Source organism: Pipistrellus kuhlii, unplaced genomic scaffold (genome assembly GCF_014108245.1).
Source record: "Pipistrellus kuhlii isolate mPipKuh1 unplaced genomic scaffold, mPipKuh1.p scaffold_m20_p_3, whole genome shotgun sequence".
Taxonomy (NCBI): Eukaryota; Metazoa; Chordata; class Mammalia; order Chiroptera; family Vespertilionidae; genus Pipistrellus; species Pipistrellus kuhlii.
The window spans coordinates 128,203,529-128,230,506 of NW_023425529.1; the positions used below are offsets into that span (position 1 = coordinate 128,203,529).

At 34.6% G+C, this 26,978-nt stretch overlaps 1 protein-coding gene across 1 annotated transcript in view; it reads right to left on the minus strand.

The window, feature by feature from the left end:
- KLHL1 (kelch like family member 1) overlaps window positions 1-26,978 on the minus strand; it is a 318,170-nt gene that overhangs the window by 176,139 nt on the left and 115,053 nt on the right. Inside the window, exon 3 of the mRNA XM_036458020.2 lies at window positions 16,712-16,848. Within this exon, the coding sequence (XP_036313913.1) occupies window positions 16,712-16,848 (137 nt within the window). The remainder of the gene's footprint in view (window positions 1-16,711; window positions 16,849-26,978) is intronic.

Here is a 26,978-nt window from a genome sequence, read left to right on the forward strand (position 1 = left end):
GGTAATTTTTATGTAAATTTTAAAGAAATAAGCCATGTTTATTTCAAAAAATTTAAAATGTTCTATTTTTTTTTAACCAGGAATATATCCATTTGTAAAAGCCAAAAGGCACAAATGGAATATTAGCCAGTGTTGAGCTTGAATGAACACAATTTGTACTACCTCATGCATGATAGATTTCTTTATAGTTATAACCTGCCCATTTATCTTATGGACTTAGATGGTAAAAGGCAAAAATCTGCCATATTTTTTACTTAAAGAGAACCAAAAAAGTACATGATTACTGTTAATGAAAAAAATAAAGTAATTTTATACTTTAATTCAAAGTTAACTTTCAAGGCATAAAGTTCTCAAATGGTTTTAGCTTTAATGTTTTCAAGTTAGGTATCACAGAAAATTGGCTAAAAATAGATTATACTTTGGTAAAATTATGGGTACCGAAAGATCCTGTGAATACAGTATCATAAAACAATGAGAACTTTTCTCGAATAATAAGGAAACATTTATCTCTCTTGTCAAATCCAGAGGAAAGCTGTCTTCAGAAGTGAGTAATTGAAAAGCTCATCACATCAGGAAACAGACAGCTCAAGTAACTTGCTGTTTCCCTCATGGTTGCCATACTGTCAAGTTTCAGATTCAGACAGCAAAACACCCATCACAAGAGAAACTATTCCTTCATATATACATATATATTTTTTGCATGAGTAAATAAGTGTTTACAAAAAGTTTCCCCAAATTATTTTTTGTATGGTTCCTTGGAAAAAATTTAGTCATGTTGAACTCAATAATTAGAAATGGGCTAAAACCTCACTGATTGATTTTGAGCCTATTTAAATTAGAATTATAAAATTAAAGTAAGACTCCCTTGAATCAATTGGGGAATAAAAAGGAAATGAGTTTTGAATAGTTATCACCAATGTGTGCAACTTTTATCTATAGTCTCACTTTATTTAAATTCTAGAGCAGTTGAGCTTTCAAAACATGTAGCAGTAGACTTAAACTCTGATTTTCAATATAACAATATAGTTAAACTTACGCTGCATTGGAATGAAAACATGTAAAATAGAATGGGGAAGAAAAACTCACATTATAGAAGATTACAAATCTATGCTGCTTTATTTTTTAATAGACAAGTGGTATCATATTAACAATCTGATATATTACCATAGTTCATTTATAAATTCAGTTACATTGAAAAAACAATGCATTCTATTAGATAGGTACAAAAATTGCCAATGAAATTCATAAAGTAAATATTATATTTCTTCTATTATCTATCCATCTATCTTTCTTTAATGGAAATATACAATAAATAAATAATATAATTGACACACTAGAAATTAAAACTAAATTAATATGTTAGTAATTCATAGGGGAAATAAATGTTTTTTCTTAGAATAAGAAAAACAAGTTTTACATTTATAGCAAACTTACAGTATTGTACAGAAATTTTTCATATAGTATAGCTGTTTTTCCCAGTTATTAACATTTTACATTAAAATGGTACATGTTAAATTAATGAACCAATATTGTCAAATTCCATATTGTTTAGGTTAATTTGCATATTCACGCCTGATTGGCTGGTGGGTGTGGCTTGTGGATGTAATGGAGGTATAGTCAATTTGCATGTTTCTCTTTTATTAGATTGGATCATTTGGAAAGAATAAGGATGTGTTTGCTGAGTGAAAACCTGGGCTTATTCTGAACATTCCCTTAATACACATTTATGCACAGCTTAAATTTTTTACTGTAATTATAGTGTATGTTCCATATTTTCAGTATATTATAATTTATAACTCTGTTCCTAACCAACTGTAGACATTTTATTGCTTGTTATGGAGATTAAAACAGCTTGTCACTCAATAGGATATTTTTGCTGTGAGGAAAATTAAATAAAATAAGTAAATAAATACAATCAACTCATACTTTTATACACATTTTCCAAGCTTCCACTCTAAGAAGTATAATTTGGTAAACTGTATATCATAAATACCACATATATACTCATTTTTCCTATTACAGAATTAAGTATTTTATAACAGACACCTTTATGTAGTACAATTATTCTTAGCATAGATAATACTTTTTCCTTTCAATTAAATGCACCTTGAGCCCAAATGAGTTTAATTCATAGATTTATTATTCTGTTCTTTAATGAAATTATTAGTAATCTGTGTTTCTGGACAACATCATTTGAATTGAAATCAGACAAAAATACTTCTGAAATGTGTTATGATATCCACTTTTGACATATTAGTGAAGGTGTGAAGTACATCATATGGTGTATTACAAATATTCAAATATTTAGAAACATTTTCTCAGATGTTGGAAAACATTGTTTCTCAGATTTTAGTATAAAAAAACCTATGTTTTTGTTAAGCAAAGTATTTATTTTTATTTTATCAGAGTGATCATACTTCTTCCTTTGCTTTGATGACTGAGAAGCTAAAACAAATTGGTATATCCTTTTATGAATACAAATAGAATCTTTAGACATTTACTTATGGTGCAAATCGTATCATGGATATTGTGGATGTGAATTGGAATGCCCTTTTTAGGTCTTTTTTATTTGGATTTCAAAGCCTCATACAACTTGCGTAATGAAAAACAAAATTATGGACAAAGTTATAATCTTGTGACTTTGTAAATGACTTTCCATATTTTCTCCCTTTGTGTTTCACTTCAATCCGGAACATAGAGAAATAGAAGGGGATAAGTCTCAGAGAATGCAACTTCTCACTGGACAGATTTTATTGTAACAGTATGGAGGATCATGTTCTCAGAGACCTGGTTTGAATGGATGCTATCTACAAAGTTGCTTCATCTTGGGGTGCTCAAGTATTTTATACACTACCTTGGGTTGGTATAATGTGAAAAAAGGTCAGCAATTTTGATATTTTATTCTGCTCAGGTTGGGAGTTCTACCATCATACCTGTGCGCGTGGCTGTCTACCCATTTCCTCTACTCCAGGGCTTTGAAATTGTCAGATTGTTTGGTCTTAGGGTTTGTTTCTTTGCTTGTTTGTTTGTTTTGGAGAGAGGTAACAGGTATTTTGAGGGGAGCACTAATTTGGCTCTCAAATCTACTTGATAGGCTATCTTTTCACTTTTCTGCTATCATTATTAGTCATTTTAAAAAATGATCACTTTTTTTACTATAAGCATTCAAATTTTTTCTTGAAATCTGCACATCTAACAATTCATATTCTTAATATTTCTTAGTCCCAATTAACCAGAAGTACAATAATTACAAAGTGCTATTGAGAAATTATACATTTGATTCTCATATATGTATGAAATCTTTTCCCAAAACACTACCCTAGCACATCCAGTTATATCATATTACTAACACCTTATTTTCCCTCATTTATATAAAGCCATTTTGTAAAATGCACAATTAAATTAAATAAATATAAAAAATGAGGTTTGTACTTGAGGCCCTAAAAAAGTTTCCCTTAATTTGATTAATGAAATAATTGTAAAAAAATCAAAATTGTATTATTATGTAATTTTTGGATTAAACTTATGTACTACTCAAAAATGCTTATTAAACATAAAGTAGATTAGCTCAGGAAAACATGAAAATAATGACCCACATTTCTAAATATTGTTTGTATTTTGCTGATATGGCTGTATCAGAAATGCAAATGTTATATATTAAATAAATGTGAACTTATTTTTATAATGATTTTTGCAAGGTTGACTTCTACTATTCTTCATTAAATTTTATTATTTTGCATTATCCTTTCCACTCACTAGTCATAAACATTTCTCCAGAGAAGAAGAAAAGACGGGGTGGGGAACAGACTTGTGTGAACACCATTTGGCTGGAATATTCTGTCTGGTTAAGGAATGTGAGAGGAGTATGATAGTAGCTACACTGTGCTCAAGAAGAAGGTTCAAGCACAGTGTAAAAGGAGTCAGAGATCCGGGTATTCCTTTAGGAATATCATGAACATGCAATTCATGTTTAGCCGAAAATCATTTTCCTTGTTGGGTAGCCCTTACTATTCTTTATCTGAGAGAGACAAAGCATTGAAAATTAAGTGCTGATGATTCTTATAAATTTTCTTTCTCAAATCAGGCAAAGTAGTAATTTATGGAATTTTTAAAAAATGTTTTTTTTTAATATTTTTAATTGATTTTTAGAGAGAAAGAGAGAGGGAGAGAGAAAAACATTGCATATATCAATGAGCTGCCTCCTGCATGCTTCCTACTAGGGACTGAGCCAGCAACCCCAGGCATGTGCCCTGACTGGAATCCAACCATACCTTTTCAGTACATGGGATGATGCTCAACCAACTGAGCACACTGACTAGGATTGGATGTCTTAAGAAGACAGGACTGCTCCAGCCATGAAGACAGAAGAGAAACACTCCAGAGATGGAAGATGCTGACCGCCTTGCTGTACTAGCAGACAGCAGCTGTGCTTTGCTGCAGGTTGCCCAGGACCAAACCAGAGAGGGTCAGATCTGCATTACCACCATTTGTCCACCATCCAGAACTGAAATATCATTGCTGACATGTACACATAAGGAACTGTTTGACATTGAAATTGGGACTCAAAAGAACTGTTGGCCCAGAATGAAACTCACTACAGACTGTTTCATTTGCCTCTCATCATAACCATTATTGCTTGTCTCATTTTTAGTTCTTATTTCTAGTATCACATCATCTAGGGAAATAATGAACATAAACTGATGAACAAAAACAGACCCGGAGACAGGGAAGCAGCGATCAAACTGTCAAACCTCAGAGGGAAAGTAGGGGAGGGTGGGGGAAAGGAAGGGAAATCAACCAAAGGAATTTATGCATACATATGATCCTAACCAATGGTCGCAGACAACAGGTGGTGGGGGCATGTGTGGGAAGGGTTTGAGATGGGAATGGGGGGATGAGGACAAATATGTGATAAATAAATCAATAAAGAAATTAAAAAAGAGTCTAGTCTCAAGTGGTGTTTTGTTTGCTTGTTTTTGTTTGTTTTCTTATTTATATTCGTTTTTCTCATATGTGATCTGCAAATAGCATCAGCTGTATTAAATTTTAAAAGGAAAGTATTGATACCAAAACTGGTTTGGCTCAGTGGATAGAGGATCAGTCTGTGGACTGAAAGGTCCCAGGTTCCATTCCGGTCAAGAGCATGTACATTGATTGTGGGCACATCCCCAGTAGGGGGTATGCAAGAGGCAGCTGGTCGATGTTTCTCTCTCATCAAGGTTTCTAGCTCTCTATCCCTCTCCCTTCCTCTCTGTAAAAAAAAATATATATATATATATATATTTTTTTTTTAAATATTATATATATATATATATATATATATATATATCAATACTTTCCTATTTATTATATATATATATATATATATATATATATATATATAATAAATAGGAAAGTATTGAGATCTATTTAGAATTTTTAAAATATATATTTTATTGATTTTTTTACAGAGAGGAAGGGAGAGGGAGAGAGAGCTAGAACCATCAATGAGAGAGAAACATCGACCAGCTTCCTCTTGCACACCCTACTGGGGATGTGCCCACAACCAAGGTACATGCCCCTGACCAGAATTGAACCTGGAACCTTTCAGTCCACAGACTGACGCTCTATCCACTGAGCTAAACTGGTTTCGGCTATTTAGCATTTTAAAGGTATGCATTGTTTAGAAACCTAAAGTTGGTGTTTGAGTTTTCCCAACTGTCAGATAAAGCCAAATACTGTGAGTCATAATTGAGATATTTTTGAAACATATTAAAAATGTTAAATATTGAACATGCATAGTATGTTTATGTGTTTTTATTTAGACAAATTATAAAACAAAATTATACTTAAGTGGCACTTATGATTTGTGGACATTCAAGGTTGAGAATTATTTCAAATACTGCTATAGTCAGTTACAAATAATTCTGCATTTGACTAACATCTATATACTTTCCTCAGGTTATTCATGATTTGTATAAAATAAAATTAATTTTAAGAAAAATTTATATTTGATGGAAGCTGGTACTATATTAATGGAAAGTCATATTTTTCACTTAATGTGTCAATAACATAAATACTTATAAGCATTTTAATAAAACAGAAGTTTGAGTAAATTTAGAGCTAGTTAAAAGGACTGCAATGTCATTGAGGAAACTGGACTATGGTTTCATATTTGTGAAATTTGGTGATGTTTATGTTAAAGGTGTTTTCATTTCTGTATAAGACAATAAGATTTGATTTAACTGCCCATTTCAAAATGTGACTGGTGGATCAAATGAAATAAGTTATGCTAAAATACTGAATGCAACATATGATAAAAATCACACCTGAAATATATAAAGTAGCAAAATTACAACAAGGTGATTTAAAAAAATATACTCCTAAAATGTACACTTAACAATTCATATGAATTATAAGTATATTGTAATACAGAATCATATAATAAATTTGATTAAGTATTAATATATATTTTATCAACAATGTGTTATTCTCTTCCCAGTTCTCAGTCTTCATCTCTGATTTTTAATAACAAATTGTGGAAAGGATTTGAAGGACTTATAAAAATACCTATATGAATAACAATTATAATTGAGTGCTTACAATATGCTAAGCATTATGCTAATTTTGTTCAAATTACTCTACTGATGAATAAATATAAGACTCTATAAAACCATGTAACCTGACCAAGACCTCAAATTACAAAAAGGGAATCCTGAAATATATAATCAAAATACTTAATGAAAAGTAAGAAATAAATACATTCCCATTAGAATAAATGCCCAGAACCACTGGGTTGCCCACATCATACTGAGTTTTAGTTGAATATCAGTCCTGGTGAAGGCTGAAGAAACCCTCAGATATTTCTGAGGTTAAATGCCATATATTATACTATACTATACTGCCACTCAAAGATAACAGAATCAATTGTATGAAGTAGATATTTTGGGTTAGAGTGAAGATGAAATAATCCTGAGAAAATATAGTTCACTATAAAATTAATGCACAAGAATACATAGCATGTTCCCTGCACAATTGGTATAATGGCATATGATTCAGTCTCTGCGTTTCTAGTGCCCAAAACAGAGGAAAATGTGAACAATTAAAAGACTAAGAGGAACAATAAACTAAAATTAAAGCATATTTTTTAAAGTTGATTATGAGACCTAAGAGATTGTTCTTACTTGGAAACTTTAAAAGTAAATGTGAGCTATGGTGTAGAGAGGCATAACCCTTCCTCTATAGCTAGTAATATTGAATTTCACACAATTATTTCTTTTTAGTTCATCTATAAAATTTCACAGCATAACGCCAAAATGTATTTCAGTAACAACAAAAGTGGTACAATATTCACAAAATGTAGCATGTTTATTGATACAATTTTTTTTTTCAAAATTAGCTTTCTATTACTCAGTACTGAACACACACAATGTTTCTTGGTAAAATAGTAGAAGGTATTGGTATGATGGAAATCAAGATACACCAGAATATTTTATTTTTTGTTACTTCTGTCTTTAATAATAATTTCAACATCCTATTAAAATTGTTAAGTCAGTGTTTTTACAACTCAAGTTATGGTTGTAATTATATATAAAACCAGTCTTTAAAGGTTTAATAAGTTAAATTGAGAACATAATTTTCTCATCCAGTAAAAATCCTAAGTTTAAAATTAATGTCCTGCTAATGTGCTTGCATAATTCATGTCACTTGAATTAAACCAGTAATAAAAATAAAAGAATAATTTATTTTTAATTACAATAAAAATTATGAGGAGGTTTTAGAATATTCAGTCTAGGCTGGATATATTGATCTAAATATTCAATATTAAAGCAGAACATTAAACATATCAACTCCTATATTCATGCATTTATTTCATGCAAATATTTGGCAGTAAGCAGAAGTTATCTTCATATTCCCTAGCATAAGTCTTTAATTAACTTGATAGCACACAAAGTTTTGTGTTTGTTTTTAAAAAAGCAAGTTAAGACTTCAGGGTGATTAAAGGGTTGCTATTTGGCAGTTTAATTTTCTACCCCTCTTCTTAATACTACTTATATGGACAGCTTCCTTTATTAAATCTTGTCCTTATCAGTTCTCTACAGGACCTGACACTTAGCTAGTAACCCTGTAATCCCATCTCCAATATTTGTTCAAACTCTATTTCCTTACACACCAATGAACAGAATTTATTTTTAAGAATGTCAGTATCATAGGGACTATGTAAGAGATAAGAAAGAAATACGTTTTTATCAGCTCAAAGACCACTTTAAAATACAGAGAATCTGTTCAAATATATAAAATTTTCTCTTTTATTTTCACAATGCCATCATTAATTTAGGCTAGAGGTGAAATACATATAGATACAAAAACAACATAGTAGCCCTCAAAATTTGCTTTATACCATTCTTAATGAGAAAATATGAGGCTGTATACATCAAAACTAGGTTTATAAACCCTCCTCCCCAAAACGAAAACAAAGAGTAGCTATTTTAAACCCTAAATTGGAAAGTCTCTTAGAGGTAGAGAATGTGTGTAATCAGAATAGTGTTTTCCAGAGCCCATTATAGGACATGGCACATAGTAGGCATTCAGTAAAACCTGAGAGGCATGCAATGCATTCACAGGAAAAGAACTATTATCCATTAATGAGTTTAAATTTTTAGGCACCATTGCTCCCTGCAGGTAAGTAGCAATCCATTGTGAGGAAGCATGAACCTAATCAGCAGTGATTCACTATATACAATAGCTATAAGGGAGTTGATCTAAGCTACTCAAACTATTTTGAGAACAGGAGAGAACTTCAAAGAACTCTCATAACACATACTATACCAAAGGGTATTGACTCAGTACAGAAAGTACCATTCAATTTGTGTTATGGCATTTTATTCTAGTAATAGATTAATATCTTACTATTGATCTTTGTCAGGTTATTTTATATCACTAAGTGGGCTGCTTAAGAACTCCACAGTAGCCCTAGCCAGTTTGGCTCAGTGGATAGAGTGTCTGCCTGCAGACTGAAGGGTTCTGGTTTCAATTCCAGTCAAGGGCGTGGGCTCGATTCCCAGGAGGGGGCATGCAGGAGGCAGCTGATCTATAATTCTCTTTCATCATTGATATTACTATCTCTCTCTCCCTCTCCCTTCCTCCCTAAAATCCATAAAATATATATTTTTTAAAACCACTCCAGAGTCTCAAACACTGAAAAAAATTACTGTCCCCTCATGTTAATTCAAAAGAGGCTAACAAAATTCTGACTTATCTCATGATAATTTTGTCAATGTTCATTTGAAATATTAAATATGTAATTTTCAAAAATGTTTTCACAAAAAAATGTTTATATGTAACATTTATAAAGTTTAGGATGGAATTTATAAAGTTCTATACCTTTCTAAGTAATTTGAAAATAGAATAATGGGAACTGTAAACATTTTTTTTTCCTTTTCTTCTCTGAATCCATGTTTCAGAGATGTTTTGTAGATTAATTCTAGAAGAGCATGGACTTCATTATTCCAAATTTAGGTGTTAGCAGTTAAAACAAATAATAAAAATAATAGGTATTTTTTCTAGATGAGTATAATTACAGAACAGAGACTTCAGAACATGTAGAAAAATGTTTTAAAAACTAAGTTCCTTTAAAAGTTTACAGCCGAGATAGTTCATAATGATACATAGATGTTACTACTTTTGAAAACAAAAGTGACAAGCTCTTTTTCACTGTTACTATGCTAATACTTCTATTTATTATCAACTTGTTTAAAGGTCTGTCATTCCAATCTGTATTCATCAAGACTTAATTTATATTTTATCTTCTAGTCCCTAGTGTGACTCTCTTCATTCAATAAGTAATCAAATATTTTTCACTGAATTTTTTATAAAACTGGTATAGAACTTATAATTACATTAGAGACTTGGTGCACAAAATTTGTGCACTGGGGTGGGGGGGAACCTTTGCCTGGCCTGTGCCCTCTAGCAGTCCATGACCCCTCACTACTTACTGCCTGCATGCTTGCTGCTCCCTACAGCTCAGCTCACTGCTCCTTAGTGCTGCCACAAAGGCTCCCACCACCGCCACTGCACTTGCCAGTCTTAAGCCCACCTTCTGGCTGAGATGCTCTCCCCTTGCGGGAGCACACTGACCAAAAGGGGGCAGCTCCTATGTTGAGCATCTGCCCCCTGGTGGTCAGTGCATAGCGACCAGTTATTCCACCATTTGTCAATTTCCATATTAGGATTTTATTATATAGGATATTCTCTGGATCACAACCAAGTATTCAAACTTTAAATTTAAGGGGAATGTTGTAAAAGGGCACTACAGCAGGTCCTCAAATTGTGTCATTTTGTTCAACATTGTGTTTTTTGTTTGTCTGTTTTTGTTTTTGTTATAATTTTGATGAGATGCCCCAGGAATTTAACTCTTGTTTATATCAATTAGCTTATGCTAAAATTGGTTTCATTATACATTATTTTACTTAAAAACCTATTGATGACATTAAGTGAGGACATATTTTATTTTATAATACATCCTGTTGCTTAAATGGGCATTTGCTCTCCATGAATGACTCTTAAACTCAGATTTCCTAGTAAAAATCTATTAAAAAAAAATTAAGGAAAGTTTTAAAAGAAGATATGTCAAAGTTACTTAACATATAATTTAGAATTTAGAAAAGTGATATGAACCTGTTAGAAATATAATTATTTCTAGCACCAATGTGATTTTTCTTTTTTCCACTTCTGAACTTTTACACTGGCAAGCATGTCAAACTCAAAGGCTAACATGGGCCAAATAAACAAGGTTTAAGTTTATGTGGGCTGCAAAAAACAAAAGCTTCAATTTTCATAGAAATGTAGGTTTATTTCAATAGAGATGCTGAATACAAAGGGCTGAAATAAACACATAATCATTAACATAAAAAATACATTTTAATAAAAAAATTAATATTTTTTCTTGAACATTAACTTACCAGACATTGAATAACTGCACAAGTTAATAAGTGTAACAAAAATAAACCTATTTTTCTTGTTCTCTGAAAGTGAAATATTTCCTATTGTGCACACCAAACAAGACTAATGACATGCAATCAGCTGCTAAAATATTTGCTGCTAGTATTAGTGGAGAGGAATGGTGTGTCTGCATGTAAGGCACATAAGGGAAATGAATGCAACATGCTTATAGTAATCAGTCATTAGGGAATGTTGTAGTTTGTTAATATAACTAGAGGTCCAGTGCACAAAATTCACACGGGGGTAGGGGGGCTGTTCTGCAGCCCAGCTAGCACCCTCTCCAATCTGGGACCCCTAGAGGGATGTCCAACAGCCCAATTAGTGGTCAGACATCCCTCTCACAATCCAGGACTGTTGACTTCCAGTGTCTGATTACACCTAATCGCTTCTGCCTGCCAGCCTGATCACCCCGTGACCACTCTTCTGCCAGTCTGATTGACACCTAACTGCTCCCCTCTAGCCTGATTACCCCTAACTGCCCTCTCCTGCCATCCTGGTCACCCCTAACTGCCCTCCCCTGCCAGTCTGGTCACCCCCAACTACCATTCCCTGCATGCCTGGTCCACCCCAACTGTCCTCTCCTGTAGGCCTAGACTCCCCTAACTTCCCTTCCCTACAGGCCTGGTCTCCCCAACTGCCCTCCCTTGCAGGCCTTGGCCTCCACCAACTGCCCTCCTCTGCCAGCCATGTTGTGGTGGCCATCCTGTGTCCACATAGGGGCAGTCATCTTTGACAGCATGGGGGTGGCCATCTTCTGTCTTGGAGTGACGGTCAATTTGCATATTACTCTTTTATTAGATAGGATAATGTATAGCAGGATGTTGTAAAAATTAAGTTATGAATTTTTTATTAAAACGTTTGTTACATACCATTATATTGGCTGGGCCACAAAAATATTCATTGTGGGCTGGAAGTGGCCTGTTGGGCCATAAGTCTGACAAGCATATAAGTGTGTGATAACAACCTAACAAAGTGCCACCCCCCCCCTTTTTTTTAAGGAAAGGAACTAATTTTGACACTGTAGTAATTAGTCTACATTTCAATAGTTGTATTTTTACCCTTTATGCTTCCAATAAATTTAAAAATTATTAAATAATTTAGTTAAGATTTTCTTAATTTTGTCAACACAAAAAACATATTGGTTTTCTTTATTCTATCTTACATATGTCTAGTATTAAACTTGTTTTATTATGATAACATCTTCCTTTACAAAATACTCTATACTCATTTAATCTAATACTACCACTGCACTCTCCCCTCAATACCTAGGTCTCTTTCCAGTTAGAAAAAAAAAAAAAATAGTTTCCAAATATTTACTTTAGTTTTTACTGAAACTCTACCAGGATCCTGATCCCGTTTCCTCTCTTTCTAATTTGCTGGGACAGGAGAAAATTGGGGTAATTAGAAAAGGTGTCTTCCACGACTTACCATGTATACATTTTTATTAAATGAAATCTTTAAAAGGTGATTCTGTAGATGGAAAGGTATCAGCTGGGAGAGACAAACTGAACATGGACGGTAGTGGTGGTGGACCCTATGGGAGCAGGAAGGTTCAGAGCCTTCCAGGATGTGGTCTAAACGATGTGCTCTAAACGATGGCTTAGCACCTAGACAAAGGAGATACATTTTTTTTGTTGTTTTTAAATACATTAGGGGGAGGGTAACTTGCTTCTTGCCTAGGGGGCTCGAGCCTAGAGGTGTAAATCATTTAAACTCCCATGTGCCGAGCACTCCTTCAGTTTTGCCATCTGAGCTCTCTGTTCAGATCCTCTTTGAGAGTATTGTTTTCCTACAAGTAAATCCTTGCCTGCTTTTGCTGTTATTTGTTGTCTCTTATTTGAATTTATTCCTATAAGCAAGACTAGTGGAAGTGCAGAGTACTATCTCTGGCCTGAGGCAGAGACCCCCTTGTTCACCACTGACAATTTCTCTTTCTTCAAATAAAATATTATTAAGCTCTATAATTATTGAAGCGCACGACAGTCAAAATATTCATTGTGGGCTGGAAGTGGCTTTTTGGGCCACAAGTTTGACAAGCGTATAAGTGTGTGATAACAACCTAATTTCATTCTAATCTAACTTTATCCATTGTTTCATTTTCCTAACTTCTAAGTGGATGAAATAAATTAGTTACCTCTTATTTTCAAACCTCAGATATTTTTCAGATCTCATAAAAATGTTTCTTTTGAAATCATTTTGAGCACTCTTATTCATGTCTTTTGAACACATTACCTTAACAGATAATAGTTAACTATCAATTCTTGATATAGTTTATCCTCCTTAGTTTTTTTTAAAAGCCTCCCAAACCTTAGAATTTAAGAAAATATTCCCAAACTTTAGTATCTTACTGCTTTTTCATTTTTACCACTTTCTGGGATACATTTATTTTTAGTCTTCTACAAAAAGTCTTAGAAGTCAGCTAGCAATCTAAGTAGAAACACACAGATACCTCCTATCCTTGCCTTCCTATACTATTGCTCATCTGGTCTCTCCTATTGTTGTAATTTGTTACACTGTATGTAGCAAAAGACAGGTACAGATTTTACATTACGCCTAAAAGTATGTCCTCATCTAGGGCATTTCTTTAACTAACAATTGGAAATTTAGCAATCACCAGGAAGACAGCAGTACCAGAGCATAGGCCAAAGTGGCAGTGGCAGCTGAAAGGCAGCTTTGCATCCCGTCTGCCCTTTAAAACGCAGAGTCCAATCTAGGTCATTGCATTCAGCGGGGAGCTTGGTAACATCTTCCAACTCTGTGCAGCACCAAGATGAGTGTCTTTTGACCCAGTTTTGCACAAGAGAATGCCAGGCTGCCAGGCTATGGCAGCTGTAAGTGTTGGATCCGTGCCTTTCTGTTGCTAGAAGGATTCTTGCCATGTAAGTTTCAGGATTTGTTTCTTTCCAAGAAACGATAAGGCGGTTGTGTTTGCTACTCTTGCCTGGGAGGCCATGATCCTTTGCTACTATTTCAGGTTGTATGCAAATTGAAATTGACCAAAATGATCTCAATTCCCCATCAGCTGACTAGACTTGCTTCTTCCTGCCGCTAGTCCTTTGACCTCCCTTTTCTTAGAGGATTTGCTTTAGAAAAAAACAGTAAATGTAAATTCCTTCTTTCCTCCTTTGAGGTGTGACTATTTAAAAAAGGTTTTTGACAGTTTTCCAATCCAGAAATGTTTTTTTCTCAAAAGCCATTCCTTTGAAATGCCGACATCAAAGGAGAGAGCACCCAGTCTCTCAGTTTTGTGAGAGATCAGGAACATAATTGGAGTGAGCTCCTTGCTTCAAGTTGTAAAACTACCTTCTTTCCCAAAGATAGGAGAGGCATTACTTTTCTCTTAGATACAGCCGATTAGCAAACACAGATGACCTATATTCTCTCCCACCTGAGCACTCTGAAATTATCCCTTCTACCTTTTGTTCTGACAGAATTATTAATTTATTGGGGTGACATTGGTTATTGAAATAATATGTTTCAAGTATACATTTCTATAATACACCATGTGCACATTGCATTGCATTTTTATCACCCGGAGCCAAAGCATCTTCCGTCACCACATATGTGACCCCCTTTCCCCTTTGCTACTCCCACCCTTCCCTCTGATAGCTTCTGCACTATGTGCCAACGCGTTTTTGCTTGTTTGTTTTTCTTGTTTGTTCATTTACTGCTTTCAGTTTTATATTCCCCCTGTGAGTGAAATCATATGGTCCTTGCCCTTTTCTGTCTGACTTATTTCCCTTAGCGTGGTAAGTAAACACTCAGTTCTGGTCCCCCTCCAAGATTACAACAGCCTTCAATAAAGGCTTACCTGCTTAACTTTGTCCAGAGCAAATATTTGCTTTGACAAAACATAATTTTAAAATTACCGAGGCTGGGAAATGTCTCTTCCCATCACATTGCAGCTTTGAGACTCAGCATCTAAAGCAGGAGCATTTTTGTTTCCAGAGGCTTCATTCACTGAGTGTTAAATTGGTATTAACAAGATTCTCTCTATGATAAGCCAAATTCTCAAAGAAGTTAGATTCCTACTAGTTCCAAGGTCTTTTGCTTTTATTATTATTTTTTATTATTATTATTTTTAAATATATTTTTATTGATTTTTTACATAGAGGAAGGGAGAGAGACAGAGAGCTAGAAAAGTCGATGAGAGCAAAACATCGACCAGCTGCCTCTTGCACACCCCCTACTGGGGATGTGCCCACACCCAACGTACATGTCCCTGACTGGAATCGAACCCGGGACCTTTCAGTCCGCAGACCGACGCTCTACCACTGAGCCAAACCGGTTTCGGCGGTCTTTTGCTTTTAGATGCCAATCTTTAAATACCGTGTCTTGTTCCTCTGTGACCAGAAATATTGAAAAATGCAGCTCCTTAAACAAGGATCCTGATGCTTTGATAATCAAGCCCCTTCCTTTCTTCCTTCCTTCCTCCCTCCCTCCCTCCCTTCTCCTTCCCCCCTCCCTTGGTTTCTTCCTTCCTTCCTTCCTTCCTCCCTTCCTTCCTTCCTTTTTCTTCTTTCTTCTTTTTTAAAAAAAAATATGATCATCAATAGTTTAGGCAAAATGAGCCACATTCCATTCCTAAAATGTATCCACTCATACTATTTTCTTTTACTATCACAAGAAGTTATTATAATGTCTCCTCTAATCTCATGAGTCTTAAAAAGCTATTAAAATGTTTTAAATGAATGTGAACCCTGATAATGCTCTGAGCAGGTTTTATGCCTTTTAACTCTCTCTTAACATCTAACATTATATCATATGTACTTCATCATCTCTTTTCTCCACTTGGACCATGAGCGTCTGGAAGGCAAAGACGTGGCTTACTCAGTAGTTTATGTTCCAAAGATAGAGCTAATACTTGCACATTAAGTAACATTCAACTAATGTCTGGTAAATTAGCAAAACTATTTGCACTAAATTTTATAAGGTGCATAAACCAATATAAAATGTCAATATAGAGGATCAGAAAAAAACAAATAGCTTTTAAATCTCATCATTTCCACAATTCTATGTATTTTCATTGTCCATTTAAAGTTAATAGAATCCACATTAAATGTTCTATGAAGATTTTAAAATTAAAATAATACATTGCAAAGAATAAAGAGTTATTTGAACACATCTACTTCAAAAAAAAAAAAAATAGAATCCGCTTTGCTTCCCAATATTTTAAATATGGACATAAACAAATTCTTATTTGATCATTAATGACCTCACTGCTTCTCTTTTCAGTGCCTCTATCTGATATTTATTTTATAAGCCATTTTACTGAATTTTTAAAAAATTAATTTTAGAGTGAGAGAGGAAGGGAGGGGGAGAGAGAGAAAATCATCCATGAGAAAGAGCCATCAATTGACTGCCTCTTGCACACCCGCTACTGGGGATTAAGCTAGAAATCTGGGCATGAGCCCTGACTGGGAATCCAACCAGTAACCTCTTAATGCATGGGGTGATGCTCAACCAACTGAGCCACACATGCCAGGGCATATAAGCCAGTTTAAATTATCAGTGGAAGGAATTTGATATATGTACTAGTATACATATATACATTTATAATTCCAGTGACAAAAGAAAAAGTAGTCTGACTTTTCTTTGTTAGTCTTTCAAATGGAAAAATAAATAAATAAAATAAGAGATGCAAGCTGTATTTTTCTTTAAATTTTAAAATCCTGTACTCAAATTCTAAAATCCACAAGACATCAGTGTGAAGCTTCATCTTTTACTGTACCTGTATATGCAAATTGGACAAGATCCCAGAGAGCATTGGGGTCTATGCCTTCCATCTTGATTTCCTCTTGCTTGGCTTCACAAACATCACTTGTAAACATGGCAGAAAAGTAGTCTGAGACTGAGCTCAGGACAAGCCTGAAAGAGTCAAAAGATCTAATTTAGGGAGTCAATATAAAGCATCAAAATGCTAAGTGTCAACAACAATGGAGTACAGAGCAATCCATTTAAATATCTTTCTGTGTCTGTTTGCCTATCAACCAACTATATATCTGTGTATATATCACCCATCTATTAATCTATAATTACCTTATGGAATGTACTTCTAAAAACTGATTTAGAAATTCTGTTCTACCATTTTAAATGCATTTTTCATTTCACTTTTAGTTCTTCTATCCTTTTATATCAGAATCCAATTTTATGTCTTTCTACATCCTCACCCATTTTTTACCACTAACTACTAAATAATACAGGCCTGGTCCTCACCCAAGTACCCTCCCCTGCCAACTTGGTCACCCCTAACTGCCCTCCCCTGAAAGCCTGGTCCCTCCCTGCATGCCTGTAGCCCCCAACTTCCCTTTCCTGCAGGCCTGCCCCCCCAACTGCCCTCCCCTGTAGATCTGGTCTCTACCAACTGCCCTCCTCTGCAGGCCTGGTCAACCCCAACATCCCTGATCTACTGGCCTGGTCACCCCTAACTGCCCTCCCCTGAAGGCTTGATTGCCCCATGGCCCTTCCTTGCAGTCCTGGTCCCTCCCAACTGCCCTCCCCTGCTGGCCATCTGGTGGCAGCCATCTTGTGTCCACATGGGGGCAGCCATCATGTGTGTTGGAGTGACAGTCAATTTGCATATTACTCTTTTATTAGAGAATATGTTTTCCTTAAAATTGTCTTGTGTACTCTTGGTTACTCCTATATACTTTATAGTTTGTATTTTTTTTTAGCATTATCTATGATAACTTAAAAAAAATAAAGCACAGTTATCTTAAATATTTATTATATACCAATTAGATAAATCAGTGTCAAATAATTAGTTTTATCAAAAAATATAACAAAATATAACATTATGCAATAGGAAAACAAATTATAATAAACCAGAGGGATTATATTTCTCTCCTAGTGCATAAGAAATATATTGAGAAAAAAATTAACTGTTTTAACCTTATACATATAACGACTTGATTTATAAACAGGGCCACTTCCATATAAAAAAAAATATTGTGAGACCTAGATAATTCAACCTTAAATAATTACATAAAATCTCCAAAACTGTGACATACAAAATACTGCAAACTCAGTAAGAGAAGTGCAGAAAACTTTGTAATGCATTTAGATTTCATGAACATAAAATTTGCATTACATTTTAGAAGAGAAATGTAATGAAAAACAGAAAGTAATATCTTTATATGTGCATATAAAGCTCCTATTAATGCAAGAAAAGCAGGAGCCAAAAATGCATATATAAGTGGATTAATGTAGCCACTCTGGAAAATCTTATTGAGGTCACCATAAATGTATTTCCTTCAAAACCTATTAAACTTTTCTAAGTCCACTCCAATTTATTGTGATATTTAACATTGTTGACCTCCCACTCCATCATTAAATCTCCATTTTAGCTAAGGCAGTGCAGACTTTCTTATCTCAGCTTACCTCTGATTCACTGACTTCTCTTCCTACTGTTACTCTTGACCCTTTCATTTCTCTAGGCTTTGAATCAGGGTTCTAAATATTTGCCTTAACACTCACTGTTTCAGAATCATTTTTAACCATGGTCTTAATTAGTATTGTTATGGTAGTTTTATATCTAGCCTTGCATCTGGAATCCTAAAAAAACTCACCAGATATCCCAGTAGCATTTCAGTATTCCCTAAATTAACTCAAAGTCTTCCCTGTGAGATTTTCTTTCATTTATACTTCCCTTATTCTAACTGGTGTACCACCAATATATTGAATTTTCAGAGTAGATATTATAAAAGTACTTATGTCTTCTCCTCCATTACTTATCCAATAAGATATAAAATCCATCTTTCCTTTTATACTGGACTTTGTTTTTTGCCTTGCCTATACTCCCTTTATGAGGCACACCAATGTGCCCTGGGCTAGTGATGCACATAAACTTCTTGTAGCTACTCTTTCTCTAGAACTACACATGGCCCAACAGAAGCTGCCCAATGGGAGTTTATGTGTTCTTCACATGTGGTTGGCCCAACAGTATTGACCATTAGAACCCAGGTATAAAAATACTACTTCTTGAGCCACTAGAGACAAAGTCCTGCGACCACAACTGCAGACCCACAGACACCAAGATTCCAGACATCCATGCTGCAGATTTCTGTGAATCACAGAGCCCAAGCCCCCCCCCCCTTTTCCCCCCCTGCAGGCTCAGTGCAGTGCCAAAGGAACTACTAGACCCACCCCACACAAGCAGGCCTCCTGCCCACACAGGGCAGCTCTGCTACCTGAATTTGAGCCTAGACACACAGACTTTGAGAGGCTATTTCCTGCAGTGTGCAGTCACACGGCTAGACCCTATGCCCACAAGGGCAGAAGTGCCAGTGACTCCAATTCCCAGCACATATGCACATAGGGACCCTATCTGTCCATGCAAGTTTGCACTAAGCAACAAAGACTCGGATACCATGGGCAAAGGGAGACTCTGACTCCTGGCATGTGCTAGGGGACTCTGATTTTCAACACATGCCAGCAGGGTCTCTGTTTCAGTGTGATGCAGGTGGGTTCCCTAATTTTAGATGCGCACATGAGGCCGCACTAAGTGCAGGTGACTCTGATCCTAAGCAAGTGTGGCTCCCTCCAACCCATGACAGCCACATGCCTTGATGCTGGAGCTCTTCAGTGACACTTGAGTGGCATGAAGCTCCCATTGCACATGGTCCAGGACCCCACAACTTGGTATTTGAACCTTCTAGTGATAGTTAGAATAGGGAGACATCAAAACAATCCCCAGAGGAAAGAAAAAGAGGAATTGCCAAGAAAAAAAAAAAATAAGTGAAATGGAGGCATACACATGACAGAAAAATAATTCAGAGTATTGGTAAACTGGATGGATGAGAAAATCAACAACCTATGCAAAAATCAGGAAGAAATCAAAAGTGATGTAGCTCTAATCAAAAACACCAAGGAAGGTTTCAACAGTAGACTAGAAAAAGAAGAAGACCAAATTAATGAATTGGAAGATAAGGTAGAGAAGCCCAATTTGAACAGCAACTGGAGAAAAAAGAAATAAAAAAGCAGGAGAGCCTAAGGGAGTTTTGGTACTAAATGGGACAAAGTAACAAACATATAATAGGGCAGCCAGAAGGAAAAAAAGAGCAGCAAGAATTAGAAAATCTATTCGAAAAAATGACAGAAAACTTTCCTGATATGGGGAAGGAAAAAAAAAATCCAAGACACATCACAATTACAATGGCAAATGTTAATGACAAAGAGAGAATCTTAAAGGCTGCAAGAGACAGAGAGTTAGCTACAAAGGATCCCCCCTTAGATTATCAACTGATTTCTCAGCAGACACACATCAAGCTAGAAGGGAATGGAAGGAGGTATACAAAGTGATTTAAAGCAAAAGACTAAATCCAAGAATACTCTGTCCAGCAACACTATCAATCAAAATTGAAGAGGAAATTAGGAATTTTCAGACAAAAAAAAAAAAAAGGAAAGAAAAGAAATGCAAAAGGGAGTTTATCATTACCAAGCCAGCAATGCAAAAAATGCTAAAGAAAATACTGTAAAAAAGAAGAAATAGAAAGGAAGGAAAGAACATAGGCACAAAGTATAGGAATAGCTATAAACAAGTACCTTTCAATAATAACATTAAATGTAAATGGATTAAAAACTCCAATCAAAAGACATCAAGTGACTGAATGGATAAGAAAACATGACCCATATATTATATATGCTGTCTACAGGAGACCCACCTCAGTACAAGAGACTCATCCACACTGAAAGTGAAGGGATGAAAAAATATCTATCAGGCAAATGGAAATGAAAAATAACTGAGGTAGCAATATTTATATCTAACAAAATAGACCTCAAAGTGAAGACCATAACAAAAGACAAGAAAAGCCTCTTCATAATTCTAAAGGAATCGATACAACAAAAGGATATAACTCTGGTAAACCTATATGCACCCAATGCAGGAACACCCAAATACATAAAAAGCACCTGGAAGATATCAGGGGAGAGATTGACAGCAACACAATCATAGTAGGAGACTTTAATACCCTGTTAACATCACTGGATAAATCCTCTAGCCAAAAATTAGCAAAGAAACATCAATCATAAAAGACTCCCTAGATCAGATGGACTTAATTGACATCTTTAGAACATTCCACCGTAAAACTACAGAATATAAATTCTTCTCAAGCACACATGAGACATTTTCAAAGGTAGACCATATGTTTGGACACAGGCAAAGTCTCTCCAAATTCAAGAGGATTGAAATCATATCAAATATCTTCTCAGATCACAATGGCATAAAATTAGAACAATCAGAAATAATTCAAACAATTGGAGGCTGAATAGCACATTATTAAACAGTGAGTGGGTTACCAAAAAGATCAAAGGAGAAATACAAAACATATTGGAAACAAATTACAATGAAAACACAATAATCCAAAATCTTTGGGACACACTCAAAACAATCCTGAGAGGAAAGTCCATAGCATTTCAGGCCTACCTCAAAAAACAAGAAAAACTGGTAATAAACCAAATAACTCTGCAACTTGAAGAATTATAAAGAGAGCAATAAGAAAAGCCCAGTGTAAGCAGAAGAAAGGAAACAATAAAGGTCATAGTGGAAATAAATGACATAGAAACAAAAAAACAAAAATAATACAAAAGACCAATGAAACAACCATGATCAGGTCTTTGAAAGGATAAACAAGATTGATGAACCTCTAGCCAGGCTTCACCAAGAATCAAAGAGAGAAAACCCAAATAAACAAAATCAGAAATAAAAGAGGTGAAATAACAATAAACCCCACAGAAATATGAAAATCATAAATAAGTAAAAAATACTATGAGCAACTCTACTCTAACAAACAGGTCAACCTAGAAGAAATGGACATATTCCTAGAAAAATAAGGCCTTCCAGGAGAAATAACAAAATCTGAATAGGAGGAAATTGAAGCAGTCATCAGAAAAGTTTCCAACAAACAAAAACCCTGGACCAGATGGTTTCACAGGGAAGTTTTATCAAACATTCAAAGAAGAAATAAAATCTATCTTCCTCAGACTATTCCAAAAAATTCAAAAAAGGAAGGAGCACTTCTAAGCTCTTTCTATGAAGCCAGCATTATTCTGATCCCAAAACCAGATAAACACACTACAAAGAAAGAGAATTATAGGCCTATATCCCTCATGAACATAGATGCCAAAATCCTCAACAAAATTCTAGCAAATGAAATCAAGCATTACATTAGAAAGATCATACATCATGACCAAGTGGGATTTATTCCAAGGATCCAAGGATGGTACAATATCTGCAAATCGATAAATGTGCTACACCACATAAACAAACTGAGAGATAAAAACCATATAATCATATCCATAGACGCTGAAAAAAACATTTGATAAAATCCAACATTCTTTCTTAATAAAAACTCTCAGCGAGGTGGGAATAGACGATCATACCTCAACATAATAAAATCCATATATGACAAACCCACAGCCAACATCATACTCAATGGGCAAAAACTAAAACCATTTCCCCTAAGAACAGGAATAAGACAGGGATGTCCACTTTCACCACTCCCATTTGACATAGTACTGGAAGTACTAGCCATTGTGATCAGATAAGAAGAAATAAAAGGCATCCAAATTGGAAAATAAGTAAAATGTCCTTATTCTCAGATGACATGATGTACACAGAAAACTCCAAAGACTCATAAAAAAAACTATTAGTCTTAATATATGAATTTGGCAATGTAGCAGGATAGAAAATTAATACCCAGAAGTCTATGGTTTTTCAAAATACCAATAATGAACTCACAGAAAAAGAAATTAAAAAAGCAATCCAACTTACTATTGCAACAACAACAAAAAAAAATTAAGATACCTAGGAATAAATTTAACCAAGATGGTAAAGGACCTGTACTCAGAAAATTTCAGGACACTAAGAAAAGAGATAGAGGAAGACATGAAAAAACACAATAATATGTCATGTTCCTGGATTGGTAGAATCAACATAATTAAAATGTCCATACTACCCAAAGCAATCTATAAATTCAACACAATCCCCATTAAAATACCAACAGCATACTTCAGAGACCTAGAACAAATTCTCCAAAAATTCATCTGGGGAAGAAAAAAAAAAAAAAGACTCCAAATAGCTGTAGCAATTTTGAGAAAGAACAATGTTGGAGGGATCACAATACCAGATATCAAGCTATACTACAAAGCTACTACTCTCAAAACTGCCTGGTACTGGCACAGGAACAGACATATAGACCAGTTAACCCAGAAATCGGCAGAAGCCAGTATGCTCAATTAATAATATTTCACAATGGAGGCAAGAATATATAATGGAGACAAGATAGTCTCTTCAATAAATGATGTTGGGAAAATTAGACAGATACTTGCAAATAAATGAAACTAGATCTCCAATTTACACCATACACAAAAATAAACTTAAAATGAATAAAGGATGTAAGTGTAAGATGGGAAACCATAAAAATCTTAGAAAAAGCCATACACAGCAAAATAGCAGACATTTGTCATAGCAATATCTTTACTGATACAGCTCCTAGGGCAATGGGAAATAAAGAGAAAATAAACAAATGGTACTACATCAAAATAAAAAGCTTTTGTACAGCAAAAGAAACTACCAACAAAACAAGGAAGCCCACTGCACAGAGAACATATTTACCAATGTTATCTCTGATAAAGGTTTAATCTCCAACATTTACAGGGAACTCATACAACTTAACAACAACAATAACAACGAAAGATAAACAAATCCAATGAAAAAAATGGGCAAAGGTCTTAAATAGATACTTTTTGAAAGAGGACATTCAAAAAGCCAAGAGACACATGGAAACATGCTCAGTCACTGATTATCCAAGAGATGCAAATCAAAACAACAATGAGATATCACCTCATACCTATCAGAATGGCTACCATCAACAAATCAACAAATGTCAAGTGTTGGCAAAAATGTGGAGAAAAAGAAACCCTTGTGCACTGGTGGTGGGAATGCAAACTGGTGCAGCCACTGTGGAGAACAGTATGGAGTTTCCTTAAAATAAAAATGCAACTTCTATTTGACTCAGTAATACCACTTCTAGGAATATATCCCGATAAAACAAATACCAATCAGAAAGGATATATGCACGCTTATGTTCATAGCGGCACAATTTACAATAGTTAATATTTGGAAACAGCCTAAATGCCCATTCGCAGATGAATGGATTAGAAAACTGTGATACATCTACACAATGAAATACTATGCTCCTGTGAAAGAATGAATTATTAACATTGGCTACAGCATGGACGGAACTGGAGAGCATTATACTAAGTGAAATAAGTCAGTCAGTGAAAGATAAATACCACATGATCTCACTCATTTGTGAAAGATAAAGAACATTATATACTATTGAACAAAAATAGAGGCAAAGAAGCATCAAACAGCCTGTCAAACTACAGCGGAAAGGTAGGGAGGGTTAGGGGAGGTAAGAGATCAACCTGAGGACTTGTATGCATGCATAAAAGCACAACCAACAGACACAAGACACTGGTGGGGGGGCGGGGGTTGAGAGCAAGTCCTGGGGAGTAAGGGAGGCTGGACAAAGGTCAATGGGGGGGAAAAAAGGAGATGTATGTATTTCTATTTGTAATGCCTTAAACAATAACTAACTAACTAACTAACTAACTAAATAAATAAATAAATAAAATTTTATATCGCATGATGGAGGTGAATACTACGTTTTCTGGAAAAAACACACACACACAAAAACTTATTTTCAGACAATAAGTTTACTCAGATTTAATTTTCCAATCTATGTTTCTCACCTACTTATGAATCTGAATATTTAGGACTCACAGTGGCCTCTATTGAGGGAGAAATAAACACGAATGTTGTAGAGGCAAGGTGCTCTTGAGACCAACAGGAACTTGTCTCCAAGTGAAAGAAATTTATATGAAAACACCGTCTTTATCAGTAAGGTACAGTGATAAGAGTATTTCAAGATCTTTTATTTAAGAGCTGATAGAAAGCATAACATCACTGTTCATAGAACATAGTCTAATACTATAAATATAAAACTCCAGTGGAAATCAATTTTTCCAATTCAGTAAAATAAATTAGTGTTAGTGGAAACAGTGAAATTGTTTGGAAATTGCTTTTCTCTGATGATGACTACCACTGCTTAAGTAAGTAATTCACCACCTAACAAATAAATAAGGCATACTTAAATTCATTACTAAATATTTTCTCTAAGGTATTAGCCCCTTTATATAGCAGGGTTCTACTAAATACTGGTACATTTAAAAAGTGTTGTTTTGATAGAATATTTATTACACATGAAGGGTATGAAAAAAATACCACCTCTTTACCTCTGAGTATGACTAGCTCCGCAGCAATTCATGCCCCAAAGCATCTTGGGAGCTAAAGATGAGCAAGGCTCCAGCTGAGACCACATCCCTTCTCTGCTCCTTCCTCTGCCCTATGCTGCTTCCTTTCTTCTGAGGACACCCCTTAAATAAACCATGCACACGTGAATGGCAGTCGTCTAGTTTGCTCCCAGGAAATCTGATCTATGACACTGAGAAGTAGTCTTCAAAATATTTCTCAGTTAATCTCTTTCTTGGCATTGACATACTCCTATTTCATGGCTAGGTGAACTCTACATAAGCTCATTTTTGCAGTGCTCATCTTTTGTGAATTTTCTAAAGCTGGACCATTTTTCAGAGCTACCTTTGTAAAATATGACAAGCAGAGTACTCTAGTTGTTAATATACTATTTTATATTAGTATATTAATATAATACTGTAGCCAGACTGCCTGCAATTAAATTCTATTTTCACAATGTATGAATTACATGGTGAATGTCTTAATATCTTCATTTCTTAGTTTTCTATTTTCTTAGAAAAAAAATAAAGAAAATAAGGATTTCCTTATCTTTCAGGTCAAAATGGAATAGTATATTTAAAAATATATTTTATTGATTTTTCACAGAGAGGAAGAGAGAGGGACAGATAGTTAGAAACATTGATGAGAGATAAACATCGATCAGCTGCCTCCTGCACATCCTCTACTGTGCCCGCAACCCATGTACATGCCCTTGACTGGAATCGAACCTGGGACCCCTCAGTCCTCAAGCCAACGCTCTATCCACTGAGCCAAACTGGTTTCGGCTAGAATACTAGTATATTTAAAGCATTTTAAGCAGAACCTGAAAAATCCAATACAGTAACTGTTAACTAACATTATTATTATTATTGACTAAATTATGTCACTTCCTTTTTCAAGAACAAGAACTTACATGGATTTTCCATTATACACATCATTTCAAACACAAATGTCTCTACTGGTTTTCACATCTATCATAATCACTTTTGTCCTGCTTTTATGAATTAATTTTGCAGTATTTTCTACAAACTTTTTACTTTCACTAAGCTAGTGCCTCATAATTTTTATAAATACAAATTATTTGCTTCTTTTTTCCACATTATTCTCACTATAAAATAACATACCTATTTTTTCCTGTCTGAACTCAAGCATAATTTCTCTGAAAAAATTTCATAATTCTCAATCAAACCAAATAAGGAAATGAGTAGCATATGTTAATACCCTAACATATGCTACTCATTTCCTTATTTGATTATTTCTTGCCCTTAGAATCAAAACCATATATTTTAGTTGAGGTTATTTGCAACTATAATAATTTCCTTAGTTGTTCTATGGATTATTCTTTCCTTCTCAAGATTATTGAAAACTTCTTGATGAAAGATATCATGTTTTATGTCCTTTTGCATCACCAACAGAGTTGAAACCAATGCTATAATATGTTTGGCAAAGATTTCTTTTAATTCATGAAAGGAAAAGATGTTTTATGTATCGCTGAGTATCATTGGTAGGCTTAAGGAGGACAGTAAATGATATATAAATGTTGAAAAACAAGTACTTTTCAATTTCTCTTATCCTTGTTTTTTTCAACTTTTATTCAGATATTGACATGTATCATTGTATGTGTAAGGCATACAATATGATGATTTGAAATATTTATATATTATGGAATGATTATCACAATATC